This window comes from Amblyomma maculatum, chromosome 1, assembly GCF_055883805.1.
Source record: "Amblyomma maculatum isolate TAMU_Amacu chromosome 1, ASM5588380v1, whole genome shotgun sequence".
Classification (NCBI taxonomy): Eukaryota; Metazoa; Arthropoda; class Arachnida; order Ixodida; family Ixodidae; genus Amblyomma; species Amblyomma maculatum.
The window spans coordinates 84,425,073-84,439,400 of NC_139344.1; the positions used below are offsets into that span (position 1 = coordinate 84,425,073).

At 49.2% G+C, this 14,328-nt stretch overlaps 1 protein-coding gene across 1 annotated transcript in view; it reads right to left on the reverse strand.

The window, feature by feature from the left end:
* Positions 1–14,328, reverse strand: part of LOC146202995 (uncharacterized) — an 85,801-nt gene that overhangs the window by 13,611 nt on the left and 57,862 nt on the right. Inside the window, exon 2 of the mRNA XM_084602505.1 lies at positions 1,750–1,824. Coding sequence (XP_084458631.1) covers positions 1,750–1,824 — 75 coding nt within the window. The remainder of the gene's footprint in view (positions 1–1,749; positions 1,825–14,328) is intronic.

Consider the following 14,328-nt stretch of genomic DNA (forward strand, 5'->3'; position numbering starts at 1 on the left):
TAAAAGGAACATCGAAACCAGCCTTGTGTCTTTATCAAAAAAGCTATCGCTCGACATCTGTTCAGCAGCGGTGAACCCCCTCTAGATTGTTTTTTAAATTTATTTTAATGATTTGTCATTCATAACTGTGACGCCAAATGTGGAGTGGAAGGGTCTCATAATTTTGTTCCTGGTCACACACGTTTTCTGTCAACGCCACAGCTGTAAAGTTTGTATATAATCCATGGATGAACCGTATTCGCATCATTGATCTTCCGCGGGAATAGGACTGAGCAAGAAACGTGAGCTAGACGGGAAAAGAAAAGAAAAAACAAAAAGGAGGAACCCGTTTGCTTAAATGCAACGCGGGTACATAGAAACACTAGCTACCTGCAAATTAATCATTACCACACGTTGCAGAGGCGAAGATATAGGACCACGATGTGAACGGAAATACTTTTTTCGTATAAGATTGTTGCCAAGCCGCATATGCCGAAAACTTCAAGGTCGAGCAATTCAGAGGCATGTCTTGCCCGACCTCAGATCTCGGCATGTATAATGCGACACTGGATGCATTGTATAGCCGTGAATTGTGATCATTTCTCATTACTGCTACGAATCGGCCCCAGAACTGCCTCTGTCGGCTTCACGAATGGGGCGCGGCACGTAGAGAGCGCCTGAAGCAAAATAGGAGCCGCGTCCTTCGGCAGCGTGTTCCAGCTTTGGACGTAACGCTACGAGGGACTTGCTAACGCTCCTCACATTACAGTTAGCGTGTTTTCCAGCCAAAAGAGATAATAAATCCTCCTAAAGCGTTACCTACGGCTTAGCGGTCAAAAATGGGCGGAAGGCTTCGCCCAACTGCTGCGACTTCTAAACAAAAATGCAAATACAGCGTTCTGTTAGGAACAATAAGGCGCAGTATACTACACACTATCGATGTACACCCTAGTGGAGGAGGGTGGGGCGAACAGCACTCGCAGACACCCGGACATTTCGGGTTTGTCATTTATACACCGCGCTGCGGCGTCAAGTTTCCAGTCCAGGTAATTGCTGTTTAGATAAAAGGGACAATCCATAATACCTGCGTATAATAATAATAATAATAATAATAATAATAATAATAATAATAATAATAATAATAATAATAATAATAATAATAATAATAATAATAATAATAATAATAATGTGGTTAACTGAATCCAGCTCCCTGAAGGATAGAGGGCCCTCCTAACGAACTCTGGCCACGTTGCTCCAACTGCCCCTGTATTGCGCTGGTCCTAGGTCACATTTCCCCGTGGAGAAGTTCACAAATTCTTCGTACATTCTGGCTCTTCAGCGGCTCCGAGAACTTTTGCTGCTCTTGGTATCAGCTCTGACAGAGCACCGACAATAAGTTAAGCTCATCATATACCCTACTTATCTCTACTTCTCAACAAAATGTCCTCAATATCGTATGTTCGCTACTATTCTTCTCCGAATTTATACAAGAACCGCGCCTTTACCTTGCTTCAGGTTGCAAATGTACACATTCGCTGCCGGGTTCACAAGCTTGCCAGGCACTGACGGAACTTCATCCCAAAGCCCTTTACGGTCTTCCACACAGTTCGCAAATCCGTAGCTTTTCCTCTCCTCTTTTCTTTTTCTTTTTTTCTTTCCACCGGCCTCACACTGTCGCGAATTTACCTCGGCCGCACCGATGAGCGCAGCGCTGGATAAGGAGGAAGGTGCTGTTGGGGGTGGAGGGGGGGGGGGGGGGGGCGCACTCACCTGCTGCTGCAGGGGCCAGGAGCATGCGACGAGGACGAGGCAGAGCAGGCACTGCGGTCGTGGCATCACTTCTTCCTGCGCCAGCGGAAAAAAGGGAGCGGCTCACTACCGGCCCTACAAGGCACTCGCTGCGCACAGGAGCTGCAGGGACGAGAAAACGTCCCTTCTTGGTCCGCCGTATACCCCCTATTTTGCGGCGATGCTTTGCCACTACACTCAAACATGGCGCGGTGCATGACGGCTAGCGCGCGCGACAAGTTTTATCACCAACTACCTTACCTGGAGCCTCCTGTGAGACAATAATAATAATAATAATAATAATAATAATAACAATAATAATAATAATAATAATAATAATAATAATAATAATAATAATAATAATAATAATAATAATAATAATAATAATAATAATAATAATAATAATAATAATAATAATAATAAAACGAAATGTTCATTTAATGACTCTGAGAGTGGATCAGTGCGTCATGCTATATATTTATTTTTCCCGGTGATGGCTGCAAGAAAAGCTGAATATCATAGTTGATCGCGCTGAAATAGAGCGATGATGAAAAATTGGGGCGAGCAGCGCACACGCTTCACAAATGACAAATTACACGAGGCTGACTATTTTACTGAAGAACAAATGTCAAAATCTGTAAGCGTTACAAAAAAACGTGTTATAAGGGAGTACAAGGCACCGTTTTCGTATCGTAGCGAGCGAGAGCTTTCAATCGCGCGCACGGCCGCTATAGCGTCTCTGAGCTGAGAACAACATAGAAGGTTTGACGACTTCGTTTTACAAATATTAAAATTTTAACAAATGACTTCAACGCGCCACAACGACATGTGTGCGTTAAGAGGGATGCCGTAGTGGGGGACTCGGGTTTGATTTCGACCACCCGGCGTTCTCTAGCGGGCACTGACATCTCACAGCTCACGGGCGATTTTGTATTTCGCCTCCATCGAAATACGGCCGCCACCACTGCCGGGATCGAAACAGTGACCTAACCTCAGCCAAACGCATGAATTACCGTGGGCTACAAAAGAAGAACGTGACATACGAAAAATGATTGTAAGCTGTTGATTTCCGTTTTTCGTGCAAGTGGGTAAAGTTAAACACCTTGAATTTGAGGCACAATTATCGCGAAACTTTCTCCGGTGTCGCTGCGAGACTGCTGTAGACCCTCATGAGCAAGGAAGGTTCCACGCAGACTGCTTCGGTATACACCGAACAAATACATTTACAAAGCACCCTGTGAAATATTGCGCCCATCCCTTAATCTCCTTCTATGGTACTGGCCTTCCTCCTTTCTTAGCAGGAGTCAGGAACTCACTCACTCCTGTTGGTTGGCAGCGTCATAGGACGCGTGGTAAAAGTTCCGAAATTAGGTCTGGTCACCAACGGTTCTATTTAAGGTACGCATCTTTGTCAGTATCAGTGAACTTCTACGTGAATGGTTTGGTGAGCCCCTTAAAACTGAGACATATATTTCAGCCGCTCGCAGTAAACAGCTGCTTGCTCAGTGAGGATTCTTCGGTAACAGCTGCCATTGAGAGATGAATAAGGTTCGAGACAGCCGGCGAATGAACTGTAGCTGAGCGAATCCTTTTGAAGCCTCAGTGAATCACAAACGCTGCATGTAGTGTGGCGTGCAAGTATACGAGCGCTGAGCTATCTGAGCAAAACAAGGATGATACATGTGTTACGTCCGGCTTCGCAGTTGCATTGCAGTCGTGGATAAGCGCGGCTCTTGCTAGCTGGAAGGATATAGAGGCCCTTCCGAATACGCTATCCCCTCTGAAGCTCGCTCTCTCTCTCTCTCTCTCTCTGGAGACATTTGCTGACACTTTAAGCTGATTCTGCTCATGCACGCAATTGGCGACATAATGGTTTGCGTGCCGCTATGTTGCATGCTGTTATCGCATACCTATAGTTTAACATGGCCTACAAAGCACCGATAAAAGACTGCAGTATCACGCAACACAACGTCACGCAAACCATCTTGTTAATGCTTTGTCACAAAAACTTACTATGGTATATACACACCGATGAAGTATAAGACCAGGATCAGGCACACATAAGCACGACATGACGTATGGCGCCTTAGCTCTTTCCTCGATATTCTGTCACTGTCATTCTGCGGCTTCCCGCTTTGATCTTAACCACTAATAGTGTGATTTGCGATATAAGCAAGAAATAGCTGCAGATGTCGCGAATAACTGGGTGCACAGTGCGTCAAAACTGACTTGCGACGCAGGGGTCAGAATAGGAAAGGCGGGAACCCTCCATCTCAGCAAGAGCTGGTGCACGGCTTTTCCTGTTTACTTCTTGTACAGTGGAGCATCGCGTCTTCATTTTCCGTTGCTGTTGAGCCGTCTGAACCTTCCACTATAACGGAGACGCCCCATATTGTCATTTCGCGTGCATATACTGGGCTAATAATAAAAACAAACGTCTGAATCACGCAGTGTCCTGCATACTTCACACCTGAGCAGTTAAAGGAATAAAGTCGCCTTGTGTCCTTCACGCAGTTTTCATGTGCATGGCACATGTGAGACGTCCGTCTTTACTATATACGTACGTACGAATTTGGGTGAAACTGCTTTTCGCATGCACTATACTTCCCAAACAGAATTGACAGTTGATTTGCTTTTTTTTTTTTATTCTAGAATGAGTAGCTTCATATGCGTGCTTGAAAACTGAGTGGAGTTTCTTTTTTTGTCTCTACGCCCGATATGTCTATACGCTCGCATTGCGAGTCTCCTTCGAGAAAGGTATAGAGGCCTCAAGGCCGGCCTGCGAACTCTGCAGATTGCATTGTGAAGCCTCTTTCATAAAACACGTTGTTGGGCTAGTTGGTGCATTGCATGAGGAAAGACTAACCAAAGACACACACAGAAAAAAACAGAGACGCAGGCCGGCCTGCGTGTCTGTTTTTTCCTGTGTGCGTCTTCTTGGCTGGTTAGGTTTTCTCCATACGGTTTCATAAGCTTGGAGTCACTGCGAACTGCAGCAGGTATTTTGTAACAATCTCACGCAAATGTAGTCTCATTACATAAGAAGTTGCGAACATCATTATGCGTATTTAGTAATATTCGATGCAAAAGTCGGTTCTCTAGGTACTGTAAGGGGTAAGAAGCAAGCTTTATAACTGATCTGGGAAATTTTCTCTCAAAATTAACCCTCTAGCCAGTCGCAAACACACGTAATCACCGAGATTTTACGTACTTCGTTTCCGAGCCCTATGCACGATGAGTACTGAAGGGCGAAACAGTCTACACCATGCTTGCCTCTGGTGACTTCGCATGCTGGTCCGATCATTTTATCACGCGACGGAAGGCGCCCATTCGTCATTTCGCACGAACATGCCCAATTCTGCTGCAGACGCGAGCATCGAGCTAGAACATGCAATACCAAACTGCGTATGCAGTGTGCCAGTCTCATTCACGCAGCGCGTATGCGGCTCGCGAGAACACAGCGTGGTGTGTCTCCATCATGCGGCCACCGCCAACCACCGCTGGTATACGCTCTGCGATTCCCGTGCGCGCGTGTGCCTTCGAGCTGTGGGGCAACCTTAGCTCCCTTCCCCTCCTGCCGCGCCCCCGGAGGAGGGTTCCGCAATCAGTATATCCTCGCTAACTACGCACGGTTAGCGGCCACCTCCCTGTGTATTACGGCGCGCCGCCGCCTAATTGCCACCGCACTGTCATTGAGTAGAGTCTCGGTCGGCACAGAACAGGGGGCCCTACTTCGGCGAGCGCGCCTTCGGGTCGCGGCGGTGACGCCCCAGGGCGACTGCGGCTCGGACGACCGCAATTGGCTCTACATGACTCGGCAGTAGTGCCCCTCGCTCTCTTCTCACGCGGTGATCTCGACTGGCCAGCGAGCAACCAGCTTGTCTGGCTCGAGGCGGCGGCCCGCTGCCCGAATTATACAACTCTTGCGGCGAGGCTCTAATGCCAGGGCCGCGGGGGGCTCTCGACTAATAGGTTTCGGCTAACGGGTTGCGCGTGTCTGGGGGGAATAAATAATAATTTAACCGGGGAGAAAAATTGGAAATGGTTGTTGCTGCTTTGCTTCCTGGTGTTATTACCCGTCACGTGACGATTAAACGTAGAGAGGAGTAATAAGGCAACGCCGCCTGCTCTTCGAACTCTCTTTTAGGGTTTGCAAAACAGGTTACACCGAAGAACGTCCACAAGCCTCAGATTGAACGTTCAAGATTTAGCCGAGGGTGAGGAGTAAAGTTAAGCCGAAGGAAAGTCTAAGAAGAGACTCAGTAATGTGACACCAAAGTTAATTCGCAGCCACACGAAGTACACAGTACGGCCACGAAGCAAGAAGATATATTGATGAAAACAAACCCGTGTAAACGTCGCCCTGATAAAGCAGCAACGCCTGCAGCAAACACGCCGGTCGACCGTGCAGGCTGATCGCGTTAAAGGAATGCGGGGATGGTCAGTCGTCCTGATTACGACGCATACCATACGCCCAAAGCCCGGCTCCAGTCTCCACGCGCTGAACAGTTCATTTCTCTTGTGGGTCGGACTGGCACTGAAAAACCGGCCTCCGTCGCACACTCCGAGTCAGCCTCAAGGATATGAAACCACCGTACGGGTGCGAGCTCCTTTACTGCGCTAGCTCATGATCACGATACGTTCGCGCACATTTTTTTGTCTCGCTGACGCGCCTCACTGTTTCCCTTTTTTTTTTTTCTTCAGTATGTCTCCTCTCTATATGTAGGACGGTTTCTTTACAGTTTCTTTGTTTCTTTGGCACAGTGCACTTACCTCCGCTGCAGCCCACGGCATTCTCTTTTGCGAGCAGAATTTAGGTCACGCTCTCTGGCATTCCCCGCTGCGTTCAAATTGAGTTCTTACCCCAGCCCACGTGAAACGCTTCGTAACTTCCCGCGCGCATGTAATACATTATACGGGTATCATTTTTCGTCCCTCGGCTCCCGCCATCTATTTGTCGGCCTTTGAGCACAAACGCCTGTCACTGCCTCATATTGGTTCCTTCGTCGCTGCGTTCGTTGCGAAAAGAGTAGCTCGATTCCCGTCTGTTGCGACCGCTTTAGATCACTCATGAACAGACCGCGTAATGCGGCGCAGCTGTGCGCAACGCACTGGCCCCGTGGCCACGGCTTTCTAAATGAGACATCCAGCGTACGCTGACTTTTCATTATTGCAGGGTGCAGGGGAAAAAAGAAGACAGCCCGGACCCTAAATAATCGACTCGGAACGCGCGCCTGCGTCGTAAATCTTCTTATCTGCTCAGCACAGCAGCGGTTGCCCGCAATCTTCAGTTTACGACGTTCAAAAACCGTTTCCTACTGCACCGCCTCCACATCGTTGCCCCCTTCGCATCTTAATGTTGTCTTTCCCGCACAGCATTGAGTGTCTACAGCAAAGTGGATTCAAAGAACTCGAACCGGTCGTCTCGCGGTGGCCCCATTTCGCGCTGCGCTCGTAGAAAAAGAACAAGCAGAAGGAAGGACGGTTTTACGATGACACGACAGGAGGGAAAATCCCATCCGACCGCACGATTCGGCTAATCTACATCGCTCCGCGGTAAGACAATGTCCTTAAACGTCACAAAGATTTGGAATATGTATGCGTTCGACCGAATTGTTTCAGACATATCAGGGTCAGTGTCTGTGAGGCTTGACCCCGGAATATACCCGGACCTACACTTGCGCTGTTGAAATCCACCCACCAAGCGCTATTTTTCTTCGTGTATGGTAAAGGGGCCGTAATAGTTCCAGCTAGAAGTGAAGCACGAATTGATCAAGAAATTGAGGTCTCGATACAGGTGCAAAAGTTGCCTTACACAGCATCATTCATTCGTCACCCTGCATTAGGTTGGCTTAATTCCCCATGCGAACAGCTGTGTTTATTCAAAATTTCCAAGTGGCTATAATATTTGGAGTAAGAGTTTCAGTACCATTTCACTAAAAAATTCACTTCACTGCGATGGTGCAGGCTTCCTTCATCGCATCCTCCCTTCTGACGTTCCCCTCTACCGAGGCGTTCGCTTCAGCCATGAGTGGTGGGATACAGTTTCTAGAGCAGCTCGCGTCTTCTGCCGCGGAGACAACGGGCTCAGGCCGCATTGCAAGGCTCCAGAAATGACACCGACACAAGCACGCGTGCACCACTCTTGGGCCTCTGCTGGCGGGCGTGTCCTATGCGACCAGCAGCGCGCGCGCTTTCATCGCGGGTCCGGAGTTTTCTCCGCACCCTCGTGCGAGGACTGTCCGTCACGGCGGCAGAAGAAAGGGGCCCGCCATGTGTGTCAGTAGGCGCGCGGCGCCCAGCGCGTGCTGACCCAGCGCAGACCCCATTCTGCGGCCACGCAAGCGTGCCGGCGGCGAAGATCCGTCTCTGCGGTTGGCCGCTCGGCCGTTCACTGCCCGAGCCGGATGCCCCTCGGCGGCTGACTCGTGACGCGTCCTCGAGTTCCGCTTTTGATCGACGGCTCCCCCGCATGTCTTCTTCTTCCGCTGATTGAGACGCGTTATTGGGGGAGCATTGCGCGCGTTCCACTGAGCCACTTTGCTAACTGGGCGGGCTGTCGCCGCTGCTCCCACGGGCGTCCCTCTCTCAAGTCAGACAAGGGATCTTGAGTGGCGAGGTCAAGTTCGGGGCGACGCGTATTGAATGACAGTCGCGGCCTTGCGTGCGGCCTCCTCCTGTCGGCGCCCGAACGTAAAGCTGCCTCCGCTTGCGCGCAGATCGCGGGCTTTGTCTTTACGACGTCGACCCCCAGCTCGTCTTGCTTACTCGCATACCGAGTCGCAGTGGGACGACGGAATCAAACGGTCGTAGAGCGGAACGCCTTTAGGGCAATGCCGCAAGGCGTAAGACCAAGTATAAATCAGTGGAGAGGAACTCAAGGTTCGAAACGAACTTCCTGTAGGGGATGTATTCCAAACGCATTTTTGTGGGTTTAGCCGGTGACAAAAATTATTCGCTCGCTTTTCGAGTTGCGATGCCAACCCACGGTGATTCAGTTTTAGCCAGCAAGTGTTGCACAGTTGATTGTACAGCAAGTGTTGTTCAGTAGCGCCCATCCTGTCTGCTTCTGTGTCATCCTTGTCTTAATTTGCGCTATGTTTTCAAGAGATGTTTTACAGTGTTGATCAATTCTTGAAATACAATCACAATACGCAGACAGACAACAGCTGAGGAAGCTCACTGCAGAACTACGCGAACCCTCGCTCCGTAGAAGACTAACCCGCATTGTTTCGGGCATGCAGATCTTAAGTCCTTATTGCGCAATGGTCGTTCTACATAACTTTACCGTTACGTCGATGGCCGAGAGTGTGTGCTCTCCTGCTTTCCCATACTAGCGCCGGTCTTAATCGTCAGCTCGTGACCCCATTTTGCCTTTACTAGTGGTCCGTAATAGAGAACGGAGAGCACGCAGTTCGTGACTCGTCGTAAGCGCTATTTGCACACTTATCCATCGCGCCGCTTTGGGAGCGGCCTGTGGCTACTGCGCGCGCGCAATAAGAAAAGCAAGAAGAAAAAAAAAACGAAAACCAGTGGGCAAAAACGAGTCCGACACGCATCGGCCTTGCCTCTGCTTCGGGCACTCCGGCGAGCCATCGAAAGAGGGCACCCAGCGCGCGCTTCTTCGGCAACGGTTGGACGCACTCCCGAAGCACGCTTGTAAACGCGAGCGCGAAGCACGCGAAATTGTGGCCGCCTGGCCACTCCGGAAAGCTGCTTCCTGTGTGAGTGGAGCAACATCGCGTGAGTTGGCGACGTCGACTGAAACGGGCAAACGTTTCGCGGCGTTTTGTGCCGCTTATATTGGGCTTTTATTTTTTTCCTCGGCGATTGGAGACTCAACTGAAGCAAAAACTGCTCGTCGCAGATGCAGGAAAGGAGGGGAATTTTCCTTGTGTCAGCCTGGACGTACTATATCAGGCCTTTCCTCCAAAGGGTTATTAAGTAATCGGCTTTATCTTTATTGCGGTTACTGAGCAGAAGACGGAAGCTTAGTTCTCGAGTGTCCTCGGGGCTCCGAAAGCAAGCTACTACCTTTCGCGTTCAGCAGCAGATTCAGGTTTTTAACGCCACAAAACCTGTAATGCGAATAATACGTGTCAATAAAGAACTCGCACAACGTTGAAAATTGCGTGAGGCCTCGAAACAACACTCGACAGCAGCCTCGTTCTCATTTTAGTTTGTTTTCCAGTCAAGCAAAAATGCTGCGAAACCAATGTGAGAATCCATGCGCATCATCCCTGACGGTCACAAACGTCTTGGGATGCTGCTTTTGTGCCATTTTCTGTTTTTTTCTTCGCTCATAGTTTCGAATCTAACAATTTAATTCGAGGGCTAGCTAAAATGCGGCCAGGCTTCAGAAAGGAGGAGGGGAGAAGAGAGAGAAGGTGGCTCTCGACATATAGGATTAACACATTCCAAGAAAAGGAGTGTGCACTTCGCCTCCCCACCCCTCCCCTCCCCCTTATTGCTTTTTTTTTTCCTTTCGACGGTTTTAATTAACTCGGACATACGTAACTGGCCGAGTTTTCTTCCAAGTACAGTTTTTGTTGTTGTCCACTGTCATCTTGGCGGAGCAGATAGCATACTCGTCTATGCGCCTGTCCTCAAATGCCACGTTTAATCGTCAGGCTGCTTCGTACAGTTAATGAGAGCTTGCCGTGGGCTTGTTGGATGTTTCTTTGGCGCCCCTGCATCGGTTCACGTCGCGATGTGAACGAGTAGCTTCCGTGGCAGGACGTACGAGGCGCCAAGAAGCACTCCCTCCTGACGGTGTCACTGCATTATTCATTTCTGTCGCTTGGAAATGCTCGCCTTCCTCTGAGCTCGGGCCATTCGGGCTCTCTTCTCGACAGCGTGCGTAATGCGCCGCATATTTCGCGTATCGTCAGATTCGGTATGTGGAACTTCCTCCAACAGGAAGCTCGTTATCATTTCACTTCGGATGCTGCAGAACTGCCGACAAACCGCTCGTCGTGAAAGAGAGAAAACGAGAGCCAAACGTTAAATTGTACGTGCGCGTTTTCTGCGCTACTCTGCGCAGTCTGTGTCCTCCGACCCCGGTAGGGCGGCTGTGGGGAGTACCAAAATGCGTGCCAGGTACTGCCCGCATACCATCCTGCGAGTTCAATAGGATCCACTTTAAGCAATTACATTGCTTCACTTTGGTACCGCACTTCGACAAGGTGGAAAAAGATACGCCTCTTGGCGAAGGAGTAATTTCTGCCCAAAGGCGCCAACTACACCTTGTTTTGCAACAGAGCTCCCACACGCACCAACATTTCGCTCTGTTCACTAACTCTCTGACTGGCATTTTCTTGCCGTTACTACAAGTGACGTGGGACATCGGCACCTGTACATGCATGATGAGGGCCACAAGGTCAACTTACGCTTAGCCTTGGCCCTATCTAAGTCATTTGTCGTTTAACACTAAGCCAGCAAACTAAAACCAGAGTCCTTCATTACTCCTAATAAAACCAATGACTCACTGCTAAGCGTTCGAAATTCGAAGAGCCGTAGCAGCACTCGGGACCAGCCGAACGGCACGGGTTTACAGTCAATTCATTTGAGGGTTAGTATACATTGACACTCTCAACTGAAACAACGCATAACGCCACTGATATATTATAATTAACGCCGGTCTCTCATAATTTACAGTTTTCGAGACAATCTGTCGTTAACTGAGTCCTATACGTTTAGACGGTTCAAGGCTAGACAGGCACCCGGAGTTTCCTCCCTTCGGGCGAGACTCAGATGTACTCTAGGCAGTCAATTATTGGATAATTATTATCACACGCAATGCGTTATTGCCAATCTAGTTTTCTTTTTCTTTTTTTTTCGTGTCAACTATTGTTGAAAATTCGGCCGTGTTTACACAGCGCCACTGCTCGGTGGACGCCCTACATATAAAAATTTGGACCTGCTATTCTGCCGGCCAAAATCCATGGTTTATAGCGGCTTTTCGCGAAGTTCTCGTCGTGAGCTTCTCTGACCCGCAGCGCCTTATACGCCGACTTTCGAAGGTCATTCGAAAATGCAAGGTCACCACCTGAAACTCGCCCACGTTCCTGGAACTGGTCTTAGAACCGAGGCCGGCACGACGTTTGGCAGAGCCCCTGACGGACAGACATTCACTTTCTGCGCTTACGATCTATAGCTTTCGGCGCGGCACCCTCGAAACGAACCTGCAACGAACGAGCGAGCTCACGCCGGCACGGCGCACTTCCAAAGCCCCCTCTCCATCATCAGTCGCCTTTTACGAGGATCCGCGATGGTTCGCAGAATTGGCGCGTACTGCACGCAGAGGGGCCCTGCTCCCCGCGCATCACCTGCAAGCGGCGTTGCGTGCTAGGCCCGTGAAACAGGCGGCAAAAAAATCTGCTCTGGTTTCGCGCCCCGCGCAAGCGAGCGAGCATGGTTTTCCCCCGCCCCGGTCACTCGCATTTCTCTTCTTTTCGTCTTGGTGCAGCCTCCGCCGGCGGGAAGGTCGTAACCCCCGCCGTCGCGGCCGACAGTTGCTTTTTCCGCCGGCACCGTTGGCCACAGGTGCTGCTCGGGCCGCCGCCATCTTTCGCTGAGCGCGTCTGCCTTTGTCCACACCGATTTTCGTCTTGGGAACTGGGTCAGCGGGGCCGGCCCCGCCAATTACCCAGATCCGCGAGCTCCCCACCTCGGCGGCTGCCGAGCGCACCCGCCTCATCTCTGGACGACGCTGCTGCATGGCGGCCCATTGTTGTCGCCGCCGGCGGACGCAGACTCCGCGCGCGAGCCCCGTTTTCTCGGCGACCTTCCTTTTCGGGACGCCACTTCAAGGTTATAGAGATGAAAAAAATGAATGAAGAGGACAGACTGTCTCTGCTGCCGCAGCTAGAGTACAGTATGCGAGAACAAAGGCGTGCCTGCCTCACGTGCTCGTATCATCACGTTGCGTGCTTTCAGGAAGGTTGTCGTTGTGGTGAAAAATGGCAGACACCTTGCCGCACTTCGACCGCAGTCTGGCCTTAGAAATCGGATTAGTCGAGTGCATGAGATAGGCATGCTGGAGGAAAACACTGTCAGAAGTTTTTGCAAGTGCACGGCTCGGGAAGCAAGCATATACGTGCTTGTGATTTTCTGACACAGTGTTTGAGTAAGGGCAATTCTTGTGCACATGCGCAAGGATCGCTGTTGTTAATGCAACTGGCTAACCTCGGTTAATAAAAAGTAGACTGCAAAAAATAGAGAGCACCCTTCCGTAACCTTTGTTTTCTTTGACATAAGTTAAAACAAGCTCCTTCCGGCGTCAAACAGCTAGCATATAACACCATGATTAGACCTAAACTTGAGTACGCCTGAACTGTTTGGAATCCACACACAAAAACTGACATTATTGTTCTCGAAATAATTCAACGCAAGGCTGTTCGGTTTATATTTTCTAAATATCGCAGCACTGTCTCACCATCTACCCTAATGCTTAAACATAGCACACAGTCTCTTGAATCTCGGCGCAGAATACAAAGGCTAAAATTCCTCTTTCTACTAAAAATAATAAATTATCTATGGCTCCTGATTTGTCTCTTAAACCGGCATCGTCTAGAGCAACAAGAAATACGCACACCGAATCACCAACACCTTACTTTGCCAGAACTAACATCTTCATTTTTTTTTTTCCGCGCACCATAACCGAGTGGAATAACCTGCCATTATCATCACTTCAGGACTTTGATTCTTTAGAACAGGCCATGCATTGATTTGCTGTTTTTCTACATCTTGCTTGTACTTGTGTAAATTTTATCTTCATGCTTTTTGCACTTTATGCTTTTGTGTTTTCTCTTGGAATTGTTGCCCCTCCTGCCATGACCCTTCACTGGGTCTGCAGTATCATCAAATAAACAAATAAACTAGGCATACCACCAATATGCGAACAGGGATTCCGTTTCACCGTTACTGAGAGAACGTCTCTAACGTAGATGCAGCATGAATGATCTCATTATAAGGTTCCTTCTGGCAAACAGTTGCCGGTCTGATTCCTCATTTCTTGCTTGCTTGCTTTCTTTCTTTTCTGCGTTTCGAAATTAGTAATAGCTATGTCAAATCATAGAAGCCCGAAACATGGTGATCGAGCATCGGCGTCCATTGGCAAATAAACAATTGGACTCCAGCCACTTTCACGTTTGTTATGCTTGAGTAATAGTGCAGCCTTTCCAGGCAAACGTGTAGTAATGTGCCAAAGTGTCCATTGTTTACCCACTGTATACATCGTCTCCCAGTTTTGCATTGATCTCACGCTATGTCTATAATCCTGGTGAAAAAAAAAAGTATTATTTCTGCAGTTAAAGCTACAAGATGTTAGTCCAGTCAATCTGTGTGTTTGCCTCCCTGCGCTGCCGATACTAGTTGATTGGTTGGTGTATATAGGATTTAACGTCCCAAAGCGGCTCAGGCTATGAGAGACGCCTTAGTGGAGGACTAAAAATTTCAACAACGTGGGGTTCTTTAACGTGCACTAGCATCGCACAGCACACGGGCGCCTTGCTTTTCGCCTCCATCATCGACAGCGGCATTCGATCCCACGTCCCGGTC